Raw genomic sequence first — 18225 nt, forward strand, 5'->3', positions numbered from 1 at the left:
CAAGTGTGTTTCTTCTCCAGGTACCATATCCCCCGGGGGCCCAGAGACCATGCAAATCGTACGTCGAACTCTGTATAGAGGTCAGCACTTGTACACAAACAACCCCGGTAGGAGCACTCACTGAAAGCCTTCGAGGGCGCAAAAGAAAAACAAGAGACGAGGTGTTCCGGCTGCAGGGATAGCTTCGGACGATCTAGATTATATCCGCAACCATGTTTGTTAGCGAGATTGGGGCAGAGTACTCACGGCCTGTCCCCATTGGGGGAGACTATCATCTTCACCAACATTGTCGGTATATTTGCCCCTAATCAAGGTGAGAAGCTTCTTCGTGGCCACATGGATGCTCTGAACGAGGTCCAGCATCTCCAAAATGTTGGCGAGAGTGTCATTGATGGTGTCGAGGCTTGCCAATGACAGCCTCGGTCTTGGTGGGCATTTTTGGGAGGCAAGTACGTAGCCTGCCCGCTCTAGGCTAGGTAATCATCCACAGCTAGTAATGTGCCGTGCAAGATGATATGACAGATCAGAATTGACACACAGTAACTCACTTCTAAGTTCTAACTCACTTTGGCTCTAGTAAGAACATCGCGGCGCTAGTCCATATCGGGTTTAATTGTGGCCCGCCTTGGCGTCAGGGACTGCGCCGCTCGTCGGCCAATCAGCGCTTCGATCTCAGGCGATCCGCGAACTGTGACGCGACGAAGAGAGCCTCGCCAGAAGTCAGTTCCGCCAACTGTCGAGCGCAAAGTGACGTCCCGATAAAAATAACCCCTGCGCTGACTACTGACGGCATTTTGGCCGGCAACGACCGGACATCGCAATATTCCCCAACGCGCGCTTTGTTCCCCGGCTTCCTGAATCCGCGCTCTCGAAAGATTTTTAAGGCGACCGCCGCCCGGGCATCATGGCTACCGTTCCTGATACAGCGTCCATCGAGGACATCCTAGAAGACCTGGAGCTGCATCAAGCGCTTCTCCAAAGTCTTATCGAAACTCGCCCTGGTGCTATCGAGCAGAGGAAGGAACTTGAAGCCACCGTCATGGACTTTGAAAGGCAGTTAGCTCAACGTCGAGGTGTGCCTTATCACACCCCACCCCAGCAAGCACCTGAATCGCCTCAACGGGCGACGTTTCGATTTGACGGCGCAAATGACTCTTCCCCTGCAAGACAAGGGGTCAACAACCTTCTCGATTTCTTCACGCCGCCTCAGCAACGTGTTTCGTATCAACGTAAACGTCCTGTTCAAGTTGCCGATTTCACTAGCCCGACTGGCTCGCCCTTGTCAAAACGTGCTCGCTCGCAACAGCCAGCGTCCAGTCCACAAAGCGCAATGTCTCCGTACGGCCGTTTCTCCCATAAGAACAGCCTCAACCCTAACAACGATCCTCTCAATGAATTTTTTGCGCTCGACGGTGGCGATTTAGAGGACTTCCAAGCAGAGCAGTATGAGGCGGCAAAATGGCTAGATGAACGCCGCGCACAGGAACGTCGTGACGAGGAGTTTGCAAGGCGTCTTCAAGAACGCTTGGACCAAGAGCTCTTACACGTACCCCCAGAGCAATTTCACACGCCAAACAAGCCGCACACCGGGATCGAGAAAACGAATACACCTATGAGCTATGGCCCGGCGAACACATCTCAAGCATTCACTCATGGCAATAATCAGCCAATTTTCGGCGTGCCCAGCCTTGGTGATTCCTCTATGCTCTACCGACATCCTTCTCAGGCACCATCGCCTTTCACTCCAGGGTATCAAGGTTACATACATCAAGGACCGTCTTTTGAAACTGAGGCACTTGACAGCACCGATAGTGACTTGGCGGAAATTTCAGCAAGAGACTTCTACCAGAGCCATACCTCGACGCCATCATACGACCTCTCTCGTAACCATTCCCCCTTTCATTCTCAATTTGCGCCGAGGTTGCCGCCCGGCTTACACGTTCCTACCCGTTTGGCTCCTCGACCTAGTGATTTGCACTCTAGATTTCAATCTCGTATGTCGAACCATGGAAACCACGATTTGGGTGCGAATTATGGCCTAGGGAATAAAAGCTATCCTTGGTTGTCAAATATCAAAAATGAGAATGAGTACGGCATTGGATCTTCTTTATCATTGTTAGAGTATGTACATAGTACCCTTTTTTTTATCTTATGATGAATTTTAGCTAACACTGTGTAAGGGATGAACCTCTCGACAACAAACAGGCTACTCAGGAACTCAAGGAACTGTTGGAGAACATTCGACCCGACATTGAGCTATCGAAGAACAATCGTGAGGGGACACCGAAAGAGTTGCTGTTCAACTTGTATGAACATCAAAAGCTGGGACTGACATGGATGAAATCCATGGAGGAAGGTTCTAACAAGGGCGGAATCCTGGCTGATGATATGGGTCTGGGAAAGACAGTGCAAGCCCTCTCCCTTATTGTTTCACGGCCTTCCACCGATACAGCGCAAAAGACAACCTTGATAATTGCTCCTGTTGCTTTGATGCAACAATGGAAACGTGAAATCGAGCGGTTGCTCAAGCCGGAATATAAACTGAACGTTTTCGTCCTCCACGGGGAGAAGCGGAAAACCACCTTTGAGACGCTGAAGAAGTACGACGTGGTCCTAACGACATTTGGTACCATGGCCTCGGAACTGAAGCGGTGGCAAGAATGGGATGAGCAGAGGCGTTTCGCTTCACAAAACGGTGCAAATATGATTGAGAAGGCTCGTTCACTGGCCGTGCTCGGTCCAGAGAGCACTTGGTATCGTGTGATCATCGACGAAGCACAGTGCATCAAGAATCGAAATACAAAGGCCGCCATTGCCTGCTGCATGCTGAAATCCACTTATCGATGGTGCATGAGTGGCACTCCTATGATGAATAACGTTGGGGAACTTCATTCGCTACTTAAATTCTTGAGAATTCGCCCGTACAACAGTCTAGAACTCTTCAACGCGGTAAGCAAGATACTATCCAAGCATACTTCATATTGACATATATATACGGCATACTAATTAATATACTATAGAACTTCACGAAACCTTTGAAGTCCCCGCATCCCGACGCGCAGAAAAAAGCCCTCGAGCAAATCCAGGTTCTTCTCAAAGCTGTGCTCCTTCGCAGAACAAAATTCTCCAAGTTAGACGGCAAGCCGCTTATAGATCTTCCGCCACGTGTAACTGAAAAGGTCCATGCTATTTTCAGTGAGGATGAGCAGACGCTTTATAGCTCTTTGGAGGGCCGCACCCAGATTCAATTCAACAAATATCTCAAGGCTGGCACCATTGGAAGGAATTATTCCAATATTCTTGTTCTTTTGCTTCGTCTACGACAGGCCTGTTGCCACCCTCACCTCATCAACGATCTGAGCGTAGACGTCAGCGCTGTGACCGAGAGTGCCGACTTCGTTGAGAATGCGAAGCAATTTAGCCCTGAAGTCGTCCGACGCTTGAAGGAAAACGAGCCTTTGGAATGTCCTGTCTGCATTGATGCCGTGGAGAATGCAGTGATCTTCTATCCGTGCGGCCATGCCACCTGCGCGGAATGCTTTGCCAGAATCTCGGATCCATCTCTTGCCGTTCAACAAGGTAACGAGGGCCAAGTTGAAGTCAAGTGTCCAAATTGCCGAGGCAAAGTTGATCCTAAAAAAGTTACGGACCACTTGTCTTTCAAGAAAGTTCATTTCCCTGAGCAAGTCTCTGGCACAAACGATCAGCAAGAATCCAATCCCGCCGCTACTGAAGATTCTGACGATGACTCTAATTCTGATGACGATAGCGACGAGGACGACTCTGATCTCGACGACTTCATTGTACCAGATGACTACGAATCCGACGCCAAATCTCACAAGAGTAAGAGGACTAGAAAGAGCAAGGGCAAGGGCAAGGGGAAATATATTGAAATCAAAAAGCCCAAAAAGACGCTTGCTGTTCTCCGCAAAGAGGCACAGAGAAACGCAGCCTCGAAACGCAAATACTTCAAGCGACTTGAAAAGAACTGGCAGACCAGCGCAAAGATTGAGAAGGCAATCGAAATTCTAGAGAACACCAAGAATTCCGGTTCTGGGGAGAAAACCATCATCTTCAGCCAGTTTACGTCTCTTCTAGATTTGGTGGAAGTCCCGATTCATCGCCGAGGGTGGAAATATCGTCGCTACGACGGAAGTATGCGTCTCAACGACCGCAACGATTCTGTACTAGAATTCACCGACAATCCCGAATGTGATATTATGCTCGTATCGTTGAAAGCGGGCAATTCCGGCTTGAATCTCGTAGCCGCTTCGCAAGTCATTATTTTTGATCCATTTTGGAATCCCTACATCGAAGAGCAGGCCATCGACCGCGCACATCGCTTGGGCCAGACCCGCCGCGTCCAGATTCATCGTATCCTCGTGGAGAAGACTGTTGAGGACCGAATTCTGGCTCTTCAGGAAGAGAAACGCGAGGTCATCGAAGGCGCTTTAGATGAGAATGCGGCCAAGCGTATCTCACGATTGGGCGAGCGCGAGCTCAAGTTTCTTTTCGTAAGTTTACCTATCTACCACTTTTCAATCTTTGCAGGGTTCATTGACCACTGACTATAAAATCACAGAATGTGCGATAAATTTTTGTCCCGTGCAACGACAACTTTCCCTTCATTCTTTTTATTTCTCACCTTTCTTGAAAATCTTCCCCTCTTTTTTTTTAAAAAAAATATTCTTTTAATCGGTTAGCAATTGGGAGGAGCCCTTTATCCAGACCTTGATACCCCGGAAGCTGCATGGTCTTGTGCAGCAAATCTCTACTGTGTGCGTTTTTCTTTTTATTCGTCGTTCTTCTACGTCGCTCTGTGATGCGCGTCTTAAGTTTTTGATGATGATAACTTGGAAATAGAAGAGTCCTTCTTGTCTCTTGTTCTTCTTGGTTTATGTAGGCATCGGATTTTAAATTGTTCGTGAGGGACTCGTACGATAGGTTTGTTCGAGCACACGTGATGCGTATACCTAGTTAGGTAGATGCTACGACTTGGTAGGTAGTAGAGGCAGATATACAGATTGAAATAAATAGATGTCTTTTCATACTCTCGTTTTCTGTTTCCGTGTTTGTAGTATACTCGCAACCAAAATCAATTCGTTTTCAAATCATTATGTCATTCCCTCTCCCCCATTCTACTCAGTTCGAAAATTAGTTCGAAGCTCAGTTCGTAGAAGGGAGAGATGGTAATAAAGAAGATTATATTCTACTTTCTCACTGCTATTTCGATTTCTGGTGCTGACATCAAAGCAGAAGAACTGAAAAAGAAAGCGGGAAGAAAGGACGTGACTCGGGGGGAAATAAGAGAAACAAAGTTTTTTAAAGGTAACTGAAAAAGATGATGATTCCCCCCATTTACAAATCGGCATCCTCTTCATCGGGGAGAGGCTGGGCAGCAGCATCTGTCAGCTCTTGCTGGTACTTGGCCATGACTTCGGGGTCGACCTGGACCTCTGGCGGAGCCAGAGCAGGGGCGGCAACGAATTCCTGGGAAAAAATGTCGTGTTAGTAATGGCAAAATAAAGTATATGCATTGGGGGAAAGAGCATACCAAAGTTTGGTTGCCAACAAGTTTGCGAGCAAGCCACAAGAATGGCTTCTCAAAGTTGTAGTTGGATTTGGCAGAGATGTCGTAGTATTGAAGGTTCTTCTTGCGGTGGAATGTGATGGTCTTAGCCTTGACCTTGCGCTCCTTCACATCGACCTTGTTACCGCAAAGAACAATGGGGATATTCTCGCAGACTCGGACCAAGTCACCTGGAACAAAAATCGATTAGCATTCAATCGGGATTATATTTGAAGTAACAAGTAACATACGGTGCCAGTTGGGGACATTCTTGTAGGTGATACGTGATGTAACGTCGAACATGATGATACCGCACTGGCCGTTGATGTAGTATCCATCACGGAGACCACCGAACTTCTCCTGGCCAGCAGTGTCCCAAACATCGAACTGGATAGGTCCCAAGTTCTACAAATTGATAATAAGATCAGTCACAGGCTCTAACTTGCAAGAGAGAAATGGCGGCTTAACATACGGTGGTGAAGCCAAGAGGGTGAACTTCCACACCCAGAGTGGCAATGTATTTCTTCTCAAACTCTCCAGTCAAGTGGCGTTTGACGAAAGTGGTCTGGTTTGATAAACAAGTTAGCCATGCGTTCCGGCATGCAAAGAACAATAAAGAAGAAAATGACCCGATAGTGACGAAAATGATGCTGCGAAAAACCGTTGCACCGGCCGACGACGGGGGTTTGATTGAATTGAGCAGGTGCGGGGTCACGCAGTATCGCATCGTCAAGATCGAAGTGTAGGACAGTTGGTGACAGTCCAATAACGCCAAGGGTGTATTTTGCAGGTCTGACTTGCCTTTCCAGTACCACCGTCACCGACGAGGACAAGCTTGAAGGTGGGAACTTCAGCCATTGTTGGATGGGATGACGTGAGGCAAGATTATAGGAGGGGGGAAAAATTAAACAGAGGGCAAAAAATGGCAATCGCTCGCTTTGCGATGAGGGCGAGGCGAAGCGAGATTTGATGTGCAAGTAGCGAAAATTCAAGCGTGTCACAGAGCGCGTGGACGCAAGGGCTGGAATACTGAAAGAGAGGGAGAGAGGCAGGATTCCTTTGGTGATGGAATTTTCGACCTGCCCGGGCGGTGACAACAAACGGCCCGCCGCCCTGCGCAGGCACGTGACCGTAGCCTGATTTTGCCCCTCTGCCCCTCCTACGCGGGCCTCAGGCAGCAAGGCTCCGAATATACAAGCCCTAAGGATTACAAAATGATCTCAAAATACCAAGTGAAACCCCGGGCTTCTCGACTTATTTACACTACATCCACGGAATGGAAGGCTTGTCTTCAGCTTTAGAGCCACGCCAGGCAAGGAATTCCTTCCAGCTTCGTTCTTTTTGAGCAACGCTTTTTTTGTCTTGAGGCCTAAGGGTGAAAGAAAAAGCCGATGACGTTGCTAAATCGCGTTGGGGTGCCTATGAATCTAGAAATAGGTATATATTATTTTATATGAGTACATACATCCACGTACGAAACGCCGATTCTTCATTTTGCACGACTGCTCTACCCAACAGTTAACATCAGTGTCCAGAACGCCAGATCATGTTGACTCGTCAAATCATAACCATGTATCCCCCGTCACACAGGCACCAAATGGCATCCCAGAAGACCACGGCCTCCCCAATTGCGTCGCGGTATGAGGCTGACACTCAGCTCTCTGATACCTAGGCCAGACTCGTTCTGCCGAACGATTTTCACCACGACAGCACGCTAGATAGAACATTTGTCAGCCCGGGTATGTAGTAGAAACACATGGTTTGCATACCCCTTCATTTTGCTGCACAACCTCCCCAACCTTTGTCAGCCGCTCGTGGTTCACCCAATTGACCGTTCCAAAACTACGGATGACGTCTCCGGCTTTCAGACCGGCTTGGTCGGCCGGACTGCCGGGCGCGACGCTATTCACTTTTGCAAATGGCGTCTCGGTGATTGCGTTTTGTGTGGGTAATGAGCGTTGTGATAGTTGCGTTGTAGCTCCGTTGGGGGTCGTAGACGAATCTTGCGCGTTCTGTAGGGCTTCAAAATGTGCATGTAGGCCCTTTTCTAGTTGTTTCATGACTTCCTTGTGGTCGTTGCGAAGGTGTATTATCCTCGCCCGAGTAGTGCGGACTAGAGACTATCATTCAGCAGGGCCGCTACGGAGGGGCGAAAGGTAGTAACAGTTCCCAAAACGTACTCTGCGCCACATCGATATCGTCGCGAGGATAACCGTCAAAGGTCGTCAAGCTCGTATCCATAGTGACACCTTGCTAGGAAAAAAAGGCCCAGTCAGTTTCAACAAATGCATGACCGCTCATGTTGGAATGCATACCGATGTTAATACGCTGCTGTAAGCTGACAGCTCAGCTTCTATGCGCTCTTTTTCGTTCATAAGCTCCGCCATTGATAGCTTTGTCAGATCTCGAAATCCGGTCCCCGCCGTCGTAGGACCGGAGGGGACAGTCGGAGTATGGATGTCTCGATCCATCGAAAGGCCCATATCACGTGTGTAGGATAAATGAAGAAATCTTCCAGTGATGCATTACAGGCCAGTGTCTTGGGAGCAAAGGAATAGCGGTTGTAAGCAACACGAAGAGCTCTGGAGTCTGCGGAGGTGGCGGCGGAGTGGAGCCTTAGGCAGCAATCTGAATCTCACTTAGGTAAGCCACCCCTTTTATGCTTTGTTTATGATTCCATGGATGCCGACATACTTAAGACATATTTATCTACCAAGATGAATAAAATGTGTGACATGTCACACTGGTCTATGATGCTTGCTTTCCTGCGGGTTGTATCAGGATCTACTCCTAAGTTTGCACATCTTTTGTCGCTGGGCCCCTTATGGGGCTGCTGTCTTACCTAGGTATTTCATGATATAGTGCATATATTCATTCTCTTTTCTCTTGAAATTTCACACGCATTGAATATATCGCCCGTAATGAAACGACCAGCAGCCTCTTGTCATGATAATGGCAGGCAGACAACGAAACTGCCATGTCTAGACAGCTTGAATCAACTTCACCTTCATGTAATGGCTATGAGGAGCAGGTCAGCTCTCAACAACCATCTTCGCCCTTATCACCCGGGATTGAAACAGCCAACGTCAGTCGCAACTGGACTATGGTCGTGGAGACAAAACTTACCAGCTCATAGGATCTAGACAATTTCGAGCATAGACGGACGACACTTGCAAGCTCCGCACGTCACAACGAAATCTTTCGTTGGATACCGCGCCCTTCAAGGGTGGTCTTGGATTTCGATATCATGGATCGACCTCCTTCCAAACGACCGTGGTCAAAATCATTTGACGACGGACTGGTTGAGTCAGTCTATTCGCCAGAGGAAACCTCCTTGTCCTGGGATACCAAGTCGACGAAATACCAAAAGCGAAATTATGAGAGTTCACTGGAAACTGTTTCATGCAGCCCTCAGTGGCTGGTCCGCTCAAGGAAGATATTGAGTTTTGCATGAGGCTTCTAAGTGAGGAAGTTACTACCCCTCAGAATACCATATTTGATGATGAGTCGGGCCGGAATTTTTACCGCATGTTGTGGGATCAATCTGAAGTCGGGCTCCTGATGGGTTTACATCCACTGCTCATGCCCTCTGTCCAAGAACAATATCTCAAGCAAAAGGAAAGCCGCGATCATTTTCAATACCTTGAACACGTTGTGGATGGCTACAATGATCTCTGGATCAACGCAGAGCCTATTTGTGGTCCTAAGCCTAAGCCAGACCATGCACGGGGCTTGTGTGAATCATTTCTGTCTGATAACCAGCGTCGAAAACTCAAAACCAAGTCAAATGGACCGTCGCCATATACAATGCGAGACAACATGTGGTTCCCTTATTTGACAGCGGAAGTCAAACGTGCCGGCGAGGGTCTTCTAGCTGCAGACCGGCAGAATATGCATAGCGTGTGCATTGCTTCTCGGGCTCTGGTCTGTTTATCGCAGGCAGCCAATCAACCAGAAAAGCTGCACCGAAGAGTCCTGGGATTTTCCATCTCCCATGACCTGGACCACGTGTCTATTTACGTCCACTATCCTGAAATCAACCAAGGAAAGGTGGCCTATTACCGCTGGAAACTTGCCGACTATATTAGCATTTGGGAGCATAAATGGACTTGTTATCGCTTTGTGGAGAACCTTGATCGTGTATTCCTTCTTATTCACATAGGCCTATTAAAGGAGTTGCTAGAGGAAATTCCTGACTCCCAGGAATTTCCATCCGGGGTTGATTCCTACGAGGCGAATATGGGGTCTGGGCCGGAATCCGGCTTGGATGTACAGAGAAGCTTACAAAATATGATTGAGATATTACAGCAGCAAGTGAAGGAGGCTAAAACACGAGAAGCGAACTTGCTTGCCGAAAAAGAACAACTGAGAGCTGATTTGCATGCTCAAATGGAAAAGTTGACGGTCGATTTCTATGCTAAATTCGAAGAACAGGCAGCAAAATCAAAGCAAGAAGCAGACGAGCGAGTTGAGAGGCTCCTCGCGTCGAATTAGAAAAGGACATTTGGAAATACTGCTCTCTCTCTCCACCCCCCTTCACCCGCCTTGTCTGTCTGTCTACTTTTCCGCATAATGTGGCTTCATGATTGGCTCTGTTGTCAGAATGATCAAATTCCTGCTTTTAAAAGATGTCTGTAATCAAGCGTGTCCTGTTGTTGTGCTAGTATGTAAATCATTTATTAGATTGGAAAGTCTGGATGAAAAATATACCTTATATTGAACTACGATGATTCCTCTGCTGTCACTTGTCATTTTGGGCATTGCTGCTTCCGCGAAATGAGAAAACTCTGGGAAAACTCTGTTTTGTCCACTATGGATGTCCTTACTGCCAAGTTCTCTCATTGAAAATTCTTCTGGCGCCTGATACCAAACCTTTCAACGGATGGATTCTTTGCTCGCCGCTTGGGAATTGCCTTTTTATATCAAATTTTTAAGGAGACACCAGCGGGGGCCATTCCTAAAAGAAAAGAAAAGGGAGCCACGGTGCGATGATTTCGTCCAAAGCGGCAGATATTGATTGCGATGCCTGCCAATCTTCTTAAGCCTCTCGCTGCATTCTGTACGCAGTCAGAATCCCAGCGCTATATCAAACAGTCCGGAATCTAGGCGACGCATGGCGCACCCTCGCCGAAGAATCATTGCTGGAAGCCGCAGGCACCGCCATGGTTACAACCGCATTTGGCTTAAACAACGTTGGCGAAAACAATTACATCGAGGCCGAAGATGCACTGTCTAGTTTGTCACTGGAGGTCATTGGCAACTACGATGCCTGGGTAGAGACTTACATGATTCATTGCAAGGAGAGATTGCATGTTTTTTTTTTCTCACGCCAGCAGAGGAGGTACCTTGGAACATTGCTGGCTACTTGCTGGCCTGGCGCATTGCAATGGCTCCGAAGGTGGGCAGCGTTGAGTTTGCGTATTTGTTGAGCAACGGCAAGGATATAGAGAGCGATGGGACATATTCATTCTTGGAATGATTTGGCGAAGGCAAAGTCGATGGAATAGGCTTAGGAGTCTGCTTCAGAGTGCTTAGGGTGAAGAGCAATAAGGTGTGTATTAGGTGGGATAGAAGGTGCCTGAGGTAGTGCCTTCCTTCCCTGTGCACTCCTTTAGCAGTCACTCTGACTTCTTCTCCTTCTCAACTCATACACCACCAACTACTATCTATCTATAGCAGATGTTTTGCGAGTCCAAACAATGTCTATCCTCGCCGAACCCCTTTCAGCCTCGGAGGTTGAAGAGGAGACCCCGCGCTTAGATGTGGAAGAAGAAAAGTGTCGACTTACATGCTCTTTCCAGTCATATTCTCCTCCTTTACTAGAGACTACGCTTGAAACCGGGGCGACTTACCCATGGACGAGGTGGGTAGAGAGTCTTCGATTACGAAGACGGGGTTATCAACCGGCACCCTTCGTTAATGGGTGGTATGATGGCCCATCGATAGGCAGCGAAGACGTTTGTTCGTCGCTCTGGGACAATACGTCATGGGACCAGACCTCAGGCGGCTCATCATCGATATTGGGAACGGTGAAAACAGCAAGTATGAGCGTGCCGCCCTCAAGTGCGCCGAGGTCAAGGACAAATACCATTGCTAGTAGTAGCATGGTGCCCTCGAGACAATCGATAGACAGTACTCGCTCCGGTTATTGTGATGTGGTGGCGCATGCTTCAAGGTTGATGGCCATCAGGCGCCGCCATGTTCTCCGCGAAATATACAGCTCCGAGGAGAATTATGTTGATGGGTTACAAACAATAGTTCAGGCAAGTTGGGGCTCAACGAACTTGTGTAAAGAGTTATGCTGACTCTGAATAATGCCAGATCCTTTCAACCTACCTCACCATGAGACCAGCCATATTACGGGACTTGGAACGCTTGTATGAGCTGCATCATGCCTTCAAAATGCAGCTCGAAAAAGTGAGTCCGCAGTCAATAGAGATCTGGACAGATGGTATCTCCAATCGTAAACACGCCATTATAAGGAAGATTCAGAATCAGTCGCTGCTTACACGGAATGTAAAGCGACGAGTTGATCCTGAAATCGCGAAAGAGGATGCAGATCCATCTGAAGCTTTGATGGTGGCAAGAGAGATTGATAAATTGGCAAGTGAGACATCTCCATGATAAAGATGTAGCCTAACTAACACGAAGGAAGACCACAAGATTCGATTTATACGAAGCGTTCATCCGGTCATTTGACGTTCTCGCGGAAGACATCACCATTCTGCGGAAAAATCACCCTGCTGATGGATTCTGGACTGAAGGCATCGAAGCGTTGCAAAAGTCGATGCATTCATCTCAAAGACGTAAAGAAAATCACAAGAAGTCAATGACCATGGATGATCTTATTGCCAAGGTAACATTTCCTCCCTCTGGACTACATAACCCTTAACTGATTTTAGAGTAGCCAGTGCAACGAGTGTGCAAATATCGACTACTTTTGAGCGAACTGCTTAAAACGATTCCTCAGGCCAGCTACCCCTGGGCATACTCGGAGATCGAAAAAATCTTAGACAAAAACGTACAGGCCGTAGAGCGTATCAATACCGTCGTTGGGGATCCCAATTTACGTATACGGATCGGAAAGACTGTCTCTTTACATGAGCGACTCAATTATGATGGCCAGGTCAGTCGTTCGAGTCTGAAAACAATCGTGCAACACTAACCCTAGCAGACTGTTCTCGAAAATGTTTACCAAGAACTAGGACCGCTGATTCTTTGTGGAGTCCTTCATGTGGTATACCACCACTCCTTGATGGGCATAACTGGACAGTATCTAGTATGCATATTATTCCCGGGTTACTTCGTTATAGCAAAGCCTAGAAGTGATACCCGTAAAATTACTCTCGTTGCATCTATCTACCTGTCTGATATGACGGTTGACACTCCGCTGAATGGACAAGGTAAAAGTCCTTGAACCTAGAGGTCCTGCAGCATCACTAATAACGTGCCCCAGGAATTGCCTGTCCTGATACACCATTCTCTTGGAAAGTTATTTTTCAGCATGACCAAAAACGTTATGAACTTATCTTTAGCGGCTCCTCGGTATTAGAGGAGCGAGGTTGGAAAACAGAGATTTTGAGAGCATCCATGATGCCACCAAATGAAGTGCCGACTATATCTTTAGAGCCACGAAGGTTTTCATTTGCATCCATTCCTCTGAAGCCTCTTGAATCTGACGGCCGGCCATTGCGCATCAAGCGACGAGTGTCTATACAAACCCTGTCCTCGGGCTTGCCTCTTCAGCAGGAGCAAGAAGTAGTTATCATCAAAAAGACTCACAACCCCCTTCACGATAACGAAGTTCGGCTTCTTCACGAAGCACAACTAACGCGTTCTCGCTCTGTTGCAAAACAAAGCGTCTGTACTCCAATTATTCTAATGACTGCAAGATTGAGTCGAGTCAAGCTAGAACGCAGTATTGCTGATATTTTCAGCGACGAGATTCTTCCGTATCCAGGAATGACGCTGGGCCGGAGTGACTACCTACAAAGTCAAGCGATGATGCGTAGGTCCGTAATACGAGGATTGTCGCTTCGGGGTGTTTTTGGTAACAGGCGGTCTGCCTCCCTTGGTAAAGCTACTTCTTCGCTGTCCGTTGAAAGCAGCTTAGAGACACAAAAGCAGGAGGGGCAAGACAAGAACGCATATTTAGGAGTCAAGGAGGCGGGGATAGTCGGCGCAGCCCAAGGAACGCCTGAAAAGGCGTCTGACTCGAAAGATATCGTTGATGATTATCTGCACGACACGCCTACCAAGACCGCTTTGCACTCGATTCGACAGAGAAAGGCCAGAGCAGTTTCTGATAACGTTACGGACGAAACTGGCGGGACAAAGCCCAAAAGCAAGCCACGGGTCGTGTGGAAGCGGCTGTCTCTGTCTATACTTGGCTTCTTCGATACGACGAACAACTATGATTGAACGAGGGCTTGTATAGGTGGGTCTAGAAACAGAAGACGTAATAGAGTCAGTCCCTTTCGAAGCTTGGTGGAACATGAAGGAATGTCGCGAATGTACCGATACATATCAATTACTATGGCACAAGACTAGACTTGTTTATCTGTTATCCATGCATTCAATGGTATTATGTCATGGCGCATGCATCATGGCTATCAGTGAACAACGCCGAGCGCGTTTGCGGGAATGTTGTATGAGGTTGACGGGTCCCTGGAGATCCGCAGCTATGACGTCGACGTCATACATCATCGCCAGCCTACATAAAGCTGTCTCTCTCTCCTCTTCTTCTTCTTCCTCTTTTCTCATTCTCTCCATTAGTCAATTAATCATAATCCATCAATCCAGTCTACCCTGAATCTTCGACTCAGGTGAGTATAGAGCTAGGGCTCTGAACTCTTCTACTTCAGCTAATTGGCAGAGCTAACACGCACCCAACCAGCTATACATCTGACATCCTACGCAGCCCTCTCAAAGAAAAGCAAGAACAGCCTCTTCCACCATGCCTCGCGGAAACGACAACACCACAAAGGTCTTCTACCAAGGCAAGTCCGATGACTTCGTCATCTTTGTGGATGACGTAAGCTCTGCTCAGAAATGGCGACACGATCGCACGGTCCCTCTTGCACAGGTCGTTTCTGGGTGGAAGGTGTTTGTGACACACAAGTCTGTTCTCTCCTTCTCTTCCGCATATATGTATACATAAACAACGTTGAGAATTAGACTGACTCAGTCACAGACAAGGCGCACAAGGAATCCTCGATGGCGCCAGCAAAGCCATGCTCGAGAACGAATTCGGTACAACTAGGGATGAGGACGTGGTGCAACAGATTTTGGAAAAGGGCGAAATCCAAGAATCCACCGTATGTAGTCCCCTTCGCCTCCCCTTAGTTTTCAGTATGCTAACGGTTGTCTAGAATCGTGAACGTCAGGGTGATCGTAATGTGATGAACGGCGGAAATTTCGTGAATACCTTCCAGGTCTAATTCCACTCAATTGTATGTGAATGAATGATGAGTGAGTCTGGCTACTGCTTTTACCAGATTCAACTCGATATGAATTTGAGGAAATTTGTATTTTTAGTTAGCATGCATCAAAACTCAGTTCCCAAAATTTGTCGTGGTTGATTTGAACTCGGTAAATCAATATTTCTTTAACCAGTGGATGCGAAGAGGTGTAGAGACTTTCAGAAATAGTGTGATTTATTTATATCCCTCTCCATTCTCCTCTGCTGCACCCACCTCCCCAATTCGTTCCACACCTCCTGTTTCTGCTGCATACTCATCGTAGCAGCCAGTCCACTGGTAGTCGTAGCCACAAACACCCTCGCACCGGCCTCCCAGCCGGGACATCGACCCATATTTTCACTCTCGTCTTGCCATCCATACCGAAATTCATCTTTCTTAATCGCCCTGCCGCCGTGCCGAACACGCCAGATACTTTCCCAGATACTCTTGCCCACTAGAGCAACCGCTTCTGGCTTATTAAGTGCAATCTTGGCTTCTAACACAGGCACGCCCGCATCCATCTCGGCTTTGCTGAGCATGCTGGCGTCGCGCGTGGGCCGCTCGACTATGTTTGTGTTACCGATGGAGTAAAGTTCGGGCAGCTTGTAGGTGTCGCTTGGTGGGTGGCGGATCGGGGTTATTCCAGACGAGTGGAGGAGTTTCCAGAAGAGATTGGAAGGATGAGCGTAGGCATATCCCGTTGACCCCGTCAGGAGGCCCGGGTTTACGCCGACGAGGAGGAGGATGAGGTTCGGCGGGATTGTGTCGCGGAGACGAGAGGGGTAGAGTGTTTGGCTCAATGGTTGATTGTGAGGGTCGTTGTCACTACGCTTTCGTCTGGGTTTTGGTTTGCGAGTCAAGTTGCATTGATCTTCTTGTAGACGGTACGATTTGCGTGGTGAGGGGGTGGTTCGCGATGTAGCTGGGACTGATGGAGAGGAAGGCGACGAAGGCGACGAAGATGAAGAAACTGAACGAGTGATTATTCTTCGTTGTCGGATTGGTTTGGTGTCTGTGTGATGCAAGAATCGATTCAAGCGACCTTCGAAACTTCTCTTTCTGTCCACGTCGTCGTCGTGGTCAACAATAATACCGTGCTCATTCATCGCGCGAGAATCGGCGATCCGGTCTATGTCTATGTCTATGTCTAGATTATCGTTAGTAGAAGTCAAGATTTTTCTGCGCAGCAAGCGTTCGTAGCATTGGCTGTAGATTATTTGCCCAGGTGGTTTTAAAGGAACGGAATTGCTTTTTATTTGGGACTTTTGCCCCCGGGTTCGGATTTTTCTCGAGTTGAAGGCGGGCCGTCGGTATATCCGAAAGCCCTAAGTGACTGTAGGCCGTAGCACGCTTACCCAGCAAAATTCTTCTATTTTTGTAATTAGAAGTAGACTGGTGATTCATTAATGTCGCTAGCTATTCGAAATAGAGATATCATTCATGTCATCATGTAAAACGCTCCAAGGTATAGTTCCCAATACGCCCCTGCCCTAACACCCAAATGCAAATAATATTTTCAAGAATTCAGCAAACTCACGCCGGTTGCAGCATTGACCTCTTCGGTAAAGTCCATGGAACTGGACAGACTACCTATTGGAATTATCAGTCCAGGACTCTGTTTGGTTGTTGACTTCGAGAAACATACCTCTCCTTCGCTATAAGCCCAAAAGTAGATTCCCATCCCAATCAAATAATACACCGCAACATCCCCGGACTGATACATGAGTGCACATGCCAGCGCACTCAGCGGGTACACCAGAAGACGTAGCTCAATACTCCGATGAGGTAATGTCCCGGCCAACGGCTTCAGAGGCCATTCCCATGCCAGAGCAACGATTCCAAGGACTAGGTTGATTATTTGTAGGATTGGTATTGGGCCAACGGCTCCGTCGAGGTTCTTTGTGATAAAATCCCAGAACACTTTGGGCCAGATGAACCCTTCTATCGAGGCACCGACTTGCCCTATACCCAGATCCAGTGTCAGAAGAGAGATCGAAATGATAGTCGCATTCATTGCAAAGGAAGAGAAAAACTTACAGGCTGCAGCTGACAAAATAATCAAGCGCGCCCAGTGATTCTTGATTAGACGACCCATGTTGGAGTGAGCATACGTGGACTGATATTTGCATTAACGGCTTGATATGAGGGGAAATGTCGAGTGTCAGTCGACACTATCTATCTCACTCTCGAATGGTAGACAACAAGATCAATCCATGGATGATTGAATGCTGTAGAGGCAACAGACGTGGGAATCGTTGAATTCTTCGAATCTTCGAGATTGTGTCCTAAAAACAAATCCTGCCGAGGGTTGTGAGAGATGGGACTCTTCGAGCTTTGACTCGGTGCTCGTCACACACACACACACATCTGCAGCATTGAGCGCACTAGTTTGTGACGATGTCTGTCTGCACGGCCCCAGCGCAGAGGCGAATGGCTGCTTCCCCTCCATTCTTCACTCCGTAGTACGTAGTTAATAATAGCAGCACGGACTCACGGAACATTTACCCCGTGCTAATGAGTGAAGTGACCAGTAACAAACACATGCAGGCAAGTCACAGTGCGTGATAGAGCAGGACAGCGCCTAGCTGCAGGCCGGCGTCGAATGGCGAGAGGTGTATGCATGAGGTCGGTGATCCGCCCTGCATAAGCTCGATCAAGAAGTTTTGTGGCTGCCCAGTCAGAATGCGGAGGCGGCGCTATCATACTTTGGCCGGCGGTGCAGCGCTGTGATTGGTTGTGACGCCCCACCCCGGCCCGGCCCAGGTCGGCACGGCTGCAGCCAATCACAGCGCGTGCTGCAGTACTGTCCTCCATCGCTCCTGCCAGGTTGCCATGCACCCCCCGCTCCTGCCATGAGTGCCACTGCGCTCCTTCCTTCTTCTCTCGTCCACCGCCTCTTTCCTTGTTCAGTCGTGCTGATACAAGCTGAACAAATGGCAGTCACGGGGCCCGCTCCTCCAAGCGAATGGGCGGCCTTTCGCGCGGCCTCGCTTCGTATCTTCGACCACTGTTGAAACGTCAAAACACCCCTGTTTCTCGTCCAGCAATCGCTTCAATTGCCTTCTGGCCACCGCACGGAGTACTGACAGAAAACGGAGTAGCGCCCCTCTAAGAATAGCCTGTCTGCAGCTAACCACGCCCTCCACACTCGCAATCTCAACCGGCATGCCATTACGAACACCACGCTGCTGCTAG

At 48.2% G+C, this 18225-nt stretch overlaps 7 protein-coding genes across 7 annotated transcripts; 4 read left to right on the forward strand and 3 right to left on the reverse strand.

Annotated features, from left to right (window-relative positions):
* Window positions 1-904: 904 nt before the first annotated feature.
* Window positions 905-4594, forward strand: UA08_03301 (hypothetical protein; the record flags this gene model as incomplete). The annotated part of the gene is made up of 4 exons (XM_020265586.1): window positions 905-2121; window positions 2181-2949; window positions 3021-4514; window positions 4583-4594. 4 exons carry the CDS (start codon window positions 905-907, stop codon window positions 4592-4594), a joined length of 3492 nt encoding a protein of 1163 aa, XP_020120975.1.
* Window positions 4595-5358: 764 nt separating this feature from the next.
* UA08_03302 (GTP-binding nuclear protein GSP1/Ran) lies at window positions 5359-6427 on the reverse strand (the record flags this gene model as incomplete). The annotated part of the gene is made up of 5 exons (XM_020265587.1): window positions 5359-5490; window positions 5555-5760; window positions 5821-5974; window positions 6042-6134; window positions 6395-6427. 5 exons carry the CDS (start codon window positions 6425-6427, stop codon window positions 5359-5361), a joined length of 618 nt encoding a protein of 205 aa, XP_020120976.1.
* A 542-nt stretch (window positions 6428-6969) lies between these two features.
* On the reverse strand, window positions 6970-7956 carry UA08_03303 (hypothetical protein; the record flags this gene model as incomplete). The annotated part of the gene is made up of 5 exons (XM_020265589.1): window positions 6970-6996; window positions 7158-7283; window positions 7339-7682; window positions 7750-7822; window positions 7885-7956. 5 exons carry the CDS (start codon window positions 7954-7956, stop codon window positions 6970-6972), a joined length of 642 nt encoding a protein of 213 aa, XP_020120982.1.
* Window positions 7957-8546: 590 nt separating this feature from the next.
* UA08_03304 (hypothetical protein) lies at window positions 8547-10063 on the forward strand (the record flags this gene model as incomplete). Its single annotated transcript, XM_020265590.1, has 2 exons — window positions 8547-8654; window positions 8978-10063. 2 exons carry the CDS (start codon window positions 8547-8549, stop codon window positions 10061-10063), a joined length of 1194 nt encoding a protein of 397 aa, XP_020120984.1.
* A 1205-nt stretch (window positions 10064-11268) lies between these two features.
* UA08_03305 (hypothetical protein) lies at window positions 11269-13990 on the forward strand (the record flags this gene model as incomplete). The annotated part of the gene is made up of 7 exons (XM_020265591.1): window positions 11269-11432; window positions 11516-11642; window positions 11891-11986; window positions 12225-12425; window positions 12477-12695; window positions 12744-12972; window positions 13026-13990. The coding sequence occupies 7 exons, from the start codon at window positions 11269-11271 to the stop codon at window positions 13988-13990; spliced, it is 2001 nt and encodes a 666-aa protein (XP_020120979.1).
* A 535-nt stretch (window positions 13991-14525) lies between these two features.
* Window positions 14526-15009, forward strand: UA08_03306 (hypothetical protein; the record flags this gene model as incomplete). The annotated part of the gene is made up of 3 exons (XM_020265592.1): window positions 14526-14689; window positions 14763-14886; window positions 14941-15009. 3 exons carry the CDS (start codon window positions 14526-14528, stop codon window positions 15007-15009), a joined length of 357 nt encoding a protein of 118 aa, XP_020120980.1.
* A 200-nt stretch (window positions 15010-15209) lies between these two features.
* Window positions 15210-17125, reverse strand: UA08_03307 (hypothetical protein; the record flags this gene model as incomplete). Its single annotated transcript, XM_020265593.1, has 5 exons — window positions 15210-16177; window positions 16386-16399; window positions 16568-16620; window positions 16676-16992; window positions 17068-17125. The coding sequence occupies 5 exons, from the start codon at window positions 17123-17125 to the stop codon at window positions 15210-15212; spliced, it is 1410 nt and encodes a 469-aa protein (XP_020121107.1).
* Window positions 17126-18225: the final 1100 nt, after the last annotated feature.

Source organism: Talaromyces atroroseus (genome assembly GCF_001907595.1).
Source record: "Talaromyces atroroseus strain IBT 11181 chromosome Unknown scaffold_3, whole genome shotgun sequence".
NCBI classification, from domain to species: domain Eukaryota; kingdom Fungi; phylum Ascomycota; class Eurotiomycetes; order Eurotiales; family Trichocomaceae; genus Talaromyces; species Talaromyces atroroseus.